This window comes from Physeter macrocephalus, chromosome 6, assembly GCF_002837175.3.
Source record: "Physeter macrocephalus isolate SW-GA chromosome 6, ASM283717v5, whole genome shotgun sequence".
In the NCBI taxonomy this organism is placed as follows: Eukaryota; Metazoa; Chordata; class Mammalia; order Artiodactyla; family Physeteridae; genus Physeter; species Physeter macrocephalus.
Window position 1 is genome coordinate 64,736,737 of NC_041219.1, and position 8,278 is coordinate 64,745,014.

The 8,278-nt window shown below is 42.7% G+C and overlaps 1 protein-coding gene across 8 annotated transcripts in view; it reads left to right on the plus strand.

The window, feature by feature from the left end:
- The first annotated feature begins 3,440 nt into the window (after positions 1–3,440).
- The window catches only part of MGST1 (microsomal glutathione S-transferase 1), a 22,869-nt gene continuing 18,031 nt past the window's right edge, over positions 3,441–8,278 (plus strand). For 2 of the 8 annotated variants that reach the window (XM_028491065.2, XM_028491063.2), the window contains exons 1-2: positions 3,449–3,534; positions 6,983–7,174. Coding sequence is in view for 3 of the 8 variants with exons in the window: in XM_028491063.2 (XP_028346864.1) it covers positions 7,172–7,174 (3 nt within the window). In the remaining 5 variants the exon portion in view is untranslated. Of the gene's footprint in view, positions 3,535–6,982; positions 7,175–8,278 lie in introns of all 8 variants that reach the window. The other 6 variants (XM_028491066.2, XM_028491067.2, XM_055085497.1 and 3 more) reach the window with 5 other exon arrangements.

The following is an 8,278-nucleotide window of genomic DNA, read 5'->3' on the forward strand; positions in this document are numbered from 1 at the left end:
GCTCAGCGGCCATGTCTCACGGGCCCAGCCACTCCGCGGCATGTGGGATCTTCCCGGACCGGGGCACGAACCCGTGTCCCCTGCATCAGCAGGCAGACTCTCAACCACTGCGCCACCAGGGAAGCCCCTAGAATTCTTAATTTTGATAAAGTCCAATTTATCAATTTTTTTTCTCTTACGGGTAATGCTTTTTGTGTCTGGCATAAGAAATCTTTGCCTACTCCAAGGTCATGAAGATATTTTCCTATGTTTTGTTGTAGAAGTTTTATAGTGTTAGCCTTTAGAGCTATGATCCATCTTGAATTATTTTTGTGTATGGTGTGAGCTGGGGGTTGAATTTCCTTTATTTCCATATGGCTCTCCATTTGTTCCAGCTGCATTCATTGAAAACGTTCCTTTCTCTATTGCATTGCTTTGGAACCTTTGCTGAAAATCAATTGACCAACTGAGTGTGATTCTATTTCTGGATTCTATTCTGTTCTTTTGACCCACTTGTTTATACTAAACCTTTACCACATTCTCTTGATTAGCTTCATGAGTTTTATCATTTTTTTTTAGTCCTGTTCCTCTCATTGTGGCTTCTTTTAACTCCAGCAGGTATGAGGTTCATATTTTATTTCAGAAGTTAGTACAATTTCCAAACTCCTCTGGATCTCAGTATCTATAAAATAGGAAAAATAAAAACTCCCTATAGGGTTTTTTGGGAGAGGTAAACAATCTAGAATACCTTTAAAAAGTATACTATAATTCTAAAATAATATTTGTATGTTTAGAATGTTGCTTATTTTTATTTCACTTTTTGCTTCCCTTAATCTTAAGACACGTTCTCACATATGTTTACTGAAATCTCCAAGAAGGGTCTGTACCCTTAGTTTCAGATTTGTGGGGGCATCTGTTCTATGGATTTAGAGAAAAAAAACAAAGATCTAAGATAACTAAAAGGAGTAAGGCACCTGATTCCTTCCCACTTTACCAAAAACCTAGTCTAGTGGTGATAGCAATCCTTTCTGACATTTCTCGTTTGTCTGTTTTTTAAAAGGCAAGAACGACTAGATTTCTAATGCTTTGTTCTTCCAGATCTTTCTGATTTGATCTCCCTTTTCTCTGTTGTAGCAGTTACATTTTGCTGAATGACCTTTGCTCTCCCCACCCCAAATCAGTGACCTTTTAAACTGTTTTAATATTTACTGTGGAATTACTTGTCCTGAACTTTGGCTAGAGTTTCCTGGAAAGATTTCATTATAGGCTTAAAATGGTGGTGAACAGAAGGGTTCCAAGTTTGTCCCCTTACCTTTACCCAAACTAAAACAAGCTGAAAAAATAACTCTTTCTCTTCCTTACTCATCTAAGAGCATACAACAAAGATGAGCAGAAATCTAAATTTTTTAAAAAATTTTATTTATTTATTTTTTTGCTGTGTTGGGTCTTCGTTTCTGTGCGAGGGCTTTCTCTAGCTGCGGCGAGCGGGGGCCACTCTTCATCGCAGTGCGCGGGCCTCTCACTGTCGCGGCCTCTCTTGTTGCGGAGCACAGGCTCCAGACGCGCAGGCTCAGTAGTTGTGGCTCACGGGCCCAGTTGCTCCGCGGCATGTGGGATCTTCCTGGACCAGGGCTCGAACCCGTGTCCCCTGCATTGGCAGGCAGATTCTCAACCACTGCGCCACCAGGGAAGCCCAGAAATCTAAATTTTTTCACAACCTTTTTCCTGTTACTGCTCTAGATTATACCCCAATTATCATTCTCATTGCTAAACTGAAATCTTTTCATCCTTAAGTTTAGTGGCAACTTCTTTTTTTCAGCGTTTGTGTCGACTTGATTGTAAACTCCTTGAGCACAATTATTGATGTTATTTATCTTAGTTTCAGATTTTAGCATCAAACCAAGTGCCTTGCATTCATGTCATAACTGTCTACTAAATTCATTCATTATAGGCAAGTGCTGATTATTGTGCCAAAGACAGTTTCATATATATAACAGACAGGCAATAATTGTACATGGTTTATTGAGAGCAGGAATCTAGTATTTATTCATTGATTGATTAATAGTTTGAAGTCATTTTATAATTAGAGCATCAGATGAGTCTGGTGCTCCTTTCTTTTCAAAAACCTGTTAGAACGGCTCAACTGGAATTCTGTATATCAATTATTTGAATAATAGCTCACTGTACCTTTTTCTGTAAATTTATCCACAAGATTAGAGCTGTATTACCTCATAATAAATGAAGAGTCTTTTAAATACCTGTAGTACTAAAATCCCTTAGCAGGAATTCAGAATTATCTCACATTCTGCCCTGTTCCAGTCAGTGTCACAGCCACGTTCCAGTGTACATTACCAAGATAGGAGAATAAATATATGTAGTTTTCAAAAGACACAGACAATGAAAGCAAAGCACTAACGTCTGCTGATGCTAGATTTTCCGATACTTTTACTGATATGCTTCTATAGAAACTGTTCTCAGGCCCGTGATTAACTGCTGTTTCCTAGAGCAAACTGGCAAATCTTACTTCCTTTTTTGGTAGAATATGGATTAGTCCATCAAATCTTAGCTAGTCCTGGAGGCACCCTTTAAAGTCTAAAGGAGGCAAAATTAGGACAAAAAAAAAAAAAGGAAGTACACCACACATAGCAGGTGGTAAATGGGTGAGAAGTATGACCAAGTGAGAAGTAACGTAGATGGAAAGCATAAATCCTTAAACATGTTTAGATAAAGCCATGGAAGTTAGATCCATAAATACTGTTGTGGGTACTAGGAAGCTTGGAAGTATCCTTAATCTAGATATTGGTGTTAGAATAACTACACCTTCTAACCCTAACTCTCCTGGAAGTCCCTGCAGAAAACCATACTAAACTGATTGGGTAATGAATTGTGTAATGAACTGTAATGATCCAGTTTAAGCTCTTTCAGTTCCATTTTGGACTCTGAACAGGAGGGGACAGAATGAGGAAGCAAATTGTCTAGGATCACGGATTTGGAAGGCTGGAAGACTATAGGTGATCTTCACCAAATGTTACATTGTGTCAGTGCCAGCCTTTCGAGGAAGCCTTGCCACTAGAGCAGGGAAAGAGAAGTTCAACAGAAGGTAATTTTATCAAAGACTTCTAATCAGCGTGCCCCCAGCCCCCGAGATTTGAATATTCTCTAAAGCTTTCAAAGCTTTCAACATTGAGATCCTTTAAAATTGTTTGCGGCTACATAAATGTCGGCCTCCTTTCCCTCCTTTCCCACGCCCAAACTTGATGTGTTCCAATACAATCGCTAACGTCCCGAGGCGCTGCAGAGGCGAAATGGCCTTTCGGGAGGAGACTTTCCGCCGGCGCCAAAATGAAGGGTTCAGAGAGGAGAACCGGTGGGCGGGGGTTACCCCGGGGGGAGAAAATCAGGCGACTTGGGGGAGGGCCTTGGTTCCGAGGAAATTAACGAGAGGGGGCGTGGCGCCTGCCTCCCACCCGCCCGCCCTCGCATTGAAAGTCACCGAGCGCCTGCGCGACCCGCCTCTGGGACCAGGTCGCTGTCTTTCTCCTGCTCGGATTCACGGTACGTGCCCGCGAGGGGTGTGTAAGCAGCGGGTAAGGAGAGGGAGGCGGCGGGAAGGGGACCGGGGTGGCAGGTGTAGGCTTGAGGGTCTCTGCCGACCTGAAGCTTCTTTGTTCCATGTAGCTGCTATATGTTTGCTTTTCGGTCCATCACTTTTAAAAGGGAGTTTGATTCCTGTCCCCCTTGCAGGTAAATTGTCAAGCTCCAGGACTAAAACTTGAGAGAATAAGTCTTTTTGTGTTTAAGTGATGATTGACCCACTTTGTATTCTCAGACCAAGGTAGCATCCGCTTTGAAAGGGCCCCCTTGAACTTTTGGGGAATAAAAAGTACGTGCAAGTAATAGTAATCTAGAAAGTGGCTGCAGTTTAAGCAACTTCTGTTCATCCTAAGGGTGTAAAATCCTGCAGCGGCTCTGAGTTCAAGGACAAACTGGCCTTTGTACCTCCTGAAAGACAGGACTTGCTTCTCTTGGTTTGCTTTGATAAGCCACAGAAACATTAGCAAGTTAAAAAATAATAATAATTAACAAAGTGGAGGAGGACATGAATTAGACCCTATTAGATGAATTGGAGATTGTTAGAGTCTGCTGACTGGAATCCTGGGAGGATTCTCAGCCCCCAAGTCTGGAGGCGAAAGCCGTGGGGAAGGAGTAAAGGAGAAAGGAAGCCTTCTTTGGGAGTTCAGGCCTCAGCTATTACTGCTGTTGCTGGACTGGGGTGGGGGGGACCAGGGTGCTTGCAGATTCCATCTCCCTGCTTCCTTTGAAATAGTCCCAAGGCCTCTTAGTAGTCCGGGCACCACATTTATTTTCTCCTTTTTCCCCCGCCTGTTTACTCTCCAAGAACGTGCCAATTGGGCTGTAATCAAACATTGTGGAATGGCCTTGGAAACTTCTCCAGGTCTCCAGCTAACAGGCTTTAACCCAGTCTAGCCCAGTGTTCTCAGATCCCTAGCCTGCTATGAAAACTAGACACACCTTTTGCATCCCCTGGGAGTTAGGCTGGTATTGAGTTTTACTGTCTTCTGCTGTTTCCAAAATAAGAGGCCTATGTGTGTTGACCATTTTTGTTCATCTTGGAAAATGGCAAATCGGTCCAAATTTGAATATTACTCTCTGTGGCAGACAGGACAGTTTTTCTGAGGGTTTGTTTGAGAGTGGAGTTTCTTAAACGCTGAGTCCAGAAAAGGTCAGCATAGGCCCCTGATAACGGCCTCCCCCCACCTCCCCCTGCAGAGCCAGAAGCATTTTCCTCCCAACACCTGGGCCCTGAAACTTGGAGGCCTTGTCTGCAGTCACCTCAGTCTATTCAGTGAATTCTAGAACTCATAAACAGCAATGAGACCACTGAATTACCTTTTTTCTTTGTCTCATGGGGACTGTTCTGTTGCTTTAAAAAGTCTAAAATTGCAGAGTCATGGCCATGGGAAGGCGTGCTCACATACTGTGTGTTGCACAATATTGATGGAGAAAGGCTGCTGTAGATAAGAGAACTTTGCTCTGTTTGGCTAAGAGCCTATAAAGAGAAGAGGAATATTTCTCAGTTGGTAGTATCTATCACTCAACTGTGATAGATACTAAGGGAGCAGGGGTGGATTCTGTGGAGTGTGGGGGACAAGACAGGAAGGGGATTTGACAGAAGGAGGCCCCCAGAAGGCCAGGGAAGTCTAGAATGTTGAGCCTTGACGGTAGATAGCCCACAAGTTCAACACTTGAGAAAACTGGGTTCCAGTCTTGGGCCCTCCACTGTGAATTTGGGTCAATTACTCATTCTACCTCTCTGGGCCTCAGTTTCCTTATATGTTAAAGGTAGAGACAAATATTTGCTCTGAGTACCTTAGAGTTCTCCAAATTCTCAAGTGAGATAATCTGATGGCTTTTGAAAACTCTAAAATTGTATCCTCAGTGCCTAGAACAGCACTGCCTTTCTAAGCCCTTTATACTTTATTCACTTAATGCTCACAAGAGTCCTGTGAGGTAGGAAGTATTATTAACCTCATTTTTACAGGTAAGGTAAATTAATCGCAGTGGGTAAGTGGCAGAGTTGCATCCACCTGGACCACAGTCTAGTTGCACAGCCTCTGTGAGCTCGACACGCAGCTCTTTGTCCTTTGTAAAGGCATCACCTCCACATTAGGGCACTGAGCCCCCCTCTCTGGCGATATAGGTAGAGATATTCTCCACTGTGCCAACCAATGCCGGACAATCAAAGGAACAATACACTGTCCAAATAGAATACATCGTTGGAATCATTTATTTTCTATAACTCATCACCAAGTTTCATGTTTTGCTCTGCTTACTTTTCTTAGAGCATTTCTACTGCGTTCCTAGACTACTCAAATCACTGAACACTTTACCCTCTGAAGTATTATTACTACTATACTGCTCTCCTCCCTCCTGGTGACCTTTCGTGTACAAAGTTTCCAGTAACTATCTTTGGAGCGCAGTGCCCTGGCATGATGTGGGTTCAAGGCAACTTACTGACAAATTAGCTTCAAGAAAGAAGGTCTAGATCAGCACCACCTAATTTTGTGCTATAAACGACTCCTATTTCTTAATGCCTTATCTTTAACTCTCCTTACCCCACCCTCAGATGTGCTGGGAGTGGACCATGTTGACCCTGAGAGGCGATTTGTGGACCCATAGTGTGTGATGCCAGAAGCTCAGTACTGGCCTCTGCTCCCAAAGGCACACACTGGAGGAGCTAAGGCACCTTTTGGTGATTGAGAAACTCTCTGTGTAAAGTACACTTTGTGTGTTGTTCACATTCAGAGAAAAAGCCTCCCATTGACCTTTGCCTCCAACTGCTCGCGTCTCTGTGTTCTTTTCCCACCAACAGTTCTGGAAGTCTTCTACTTTTTCCTCTATTCTTTCAATACCCATTTTCACTGAGAGAAAACCATCCTCTGGTTGCTAAATACACTTCATTCTGAGAACATTGGTGGGGACGTACAGAAACTGTTTGACTTTTAAAATTATGGTTGAATAGCAGCATTTCCTACTTGATAAACTTTTCTTAAATTTTAAAAAAATTAACACCTCTGCTGTGTTTCTTCATATCTCTGTCCAGAGGCATAGGACTTAGGGATTCCTTATTAAGCTAATTACTCTACCTGCATGCTGAAGGAGAGTGCAGTTTATTCATGACTCCCCCACCCCCTGCCATACTAGAACAAGAGCAGATGCACTGAATGTTGCTAAAAGTATTATTTTGCACTGAGAAATGTCAACTGAACAAAACACATAATGTGAGAGCTGGGAGTTCAGCTTTAGTTGGGGCTTTCTGAGGACTGTAGCTCTTGAGGAACTGCTCTGAAGAGGTGCGGGTAGCAGTATGTACATGATTTTGGTGAAGGGGGTATGTGCAATCAAACACACATCTTAGTAGAAGTTTGCTGCTGGTTATGAGGAATGGGTGTCTCCATTAATGATGTTAGTGCTTTTCTAGGTATGAGAAGATACAAAAAATTGGGCTCATAAAAATTTCTCCTGAAAATATCTCACTCTCTGAAGGCCTCTTCTGCCACTTTTTCCCAGAGCACACAGTGCCTCATTCCTGATCTGCCCTGAACTCCTTTCAGGGTGTGTTAAAGGTCAGTGACTGCATTGGCTAGTGACTTCATGCTTGTAGAATCAGATGGTGAGTGATATTTTTAGTTGGCTGAATCTATCTAACATACTTGCTTTTAAGACTACTGACTGTTGGAGGTGGGTTAATTTGCTACTGTCTGTGTGTGTGTGTGTGTGTGTGTGTGTGTATTTAAACTAAATACGGTTGACCCTTGAACAGTGTGGGGGTTAGGGGGGCCAGCCTTCCACACAGTCAAAAATCCACATATGACTTACAATCGCCCCCTCCTTATACTCGGTTCTTCTGTATCCATGGTTCTGCATCTGCAGATAAAACCAGCTGCTAATTGTTTAGCATGCTGGTATTTAGTATTGAAAAAATCCAAATATAAGTGGACCCACACAGTACAAACCCGTGTTATTCAGGGGTCAACTGTACATTTCTATTTGTCTGAATCCAAGGAGTATATTTTTAGCCTACCTTTTAAAATAGGGGTTGCTTAGGAAGCTTTGGGGTTTTTATTTGCAAAATGGGAGTAATACTTAAGTTGTAGCATAATTGGAAGAAGAAGGAAGATAAGAGATGGAAGGCGTGCCAGCACTGCCAGCTGCAGGCTAGGCACTCAGTCAATGTTAGCTGAATCAGAATTAAGCAGTTTGCAGTCTCTTGAAGGAGACAGTGCAGTGTGGTTAGTATACAAGACGTGAGGTCAGAGACCTGGGTTTGTGTCCCAGCATGGCTGCTAAGTATCTCAAATTTCCATTTCATTCATCTGTAGAGTAGATATACTTATGAGAATTATAATTTTATGGTTATGAAAATTAGGTAAGGTAATGCACGTAAAGTACATGGTATATTGGATGTGTAGCCAAGTCTTATAAAATTAAATATATGCATTATATATGTGATTTATGTCCCATTCAACAGTAACATACAGACAACTACATGACTGGTAGCAGAGTATAGAAAGATGTATAGGTTTACAGATTATTGGTAGATGGATAGATTGATCAGAATGATCACTCTAGGTTGCGTGCAGGGGTTGAATTGTTTTTTTGTTTGTTTTTTTTTTTGCGGCACGTGGGCCTCTCACTGCTGTGGCCTCTCCCGTTGCGGAGCGCAGGCTCCGGACGCGCAGGCTCAGCGGCCATGGCTCACGGGCCCAGCCGCTCC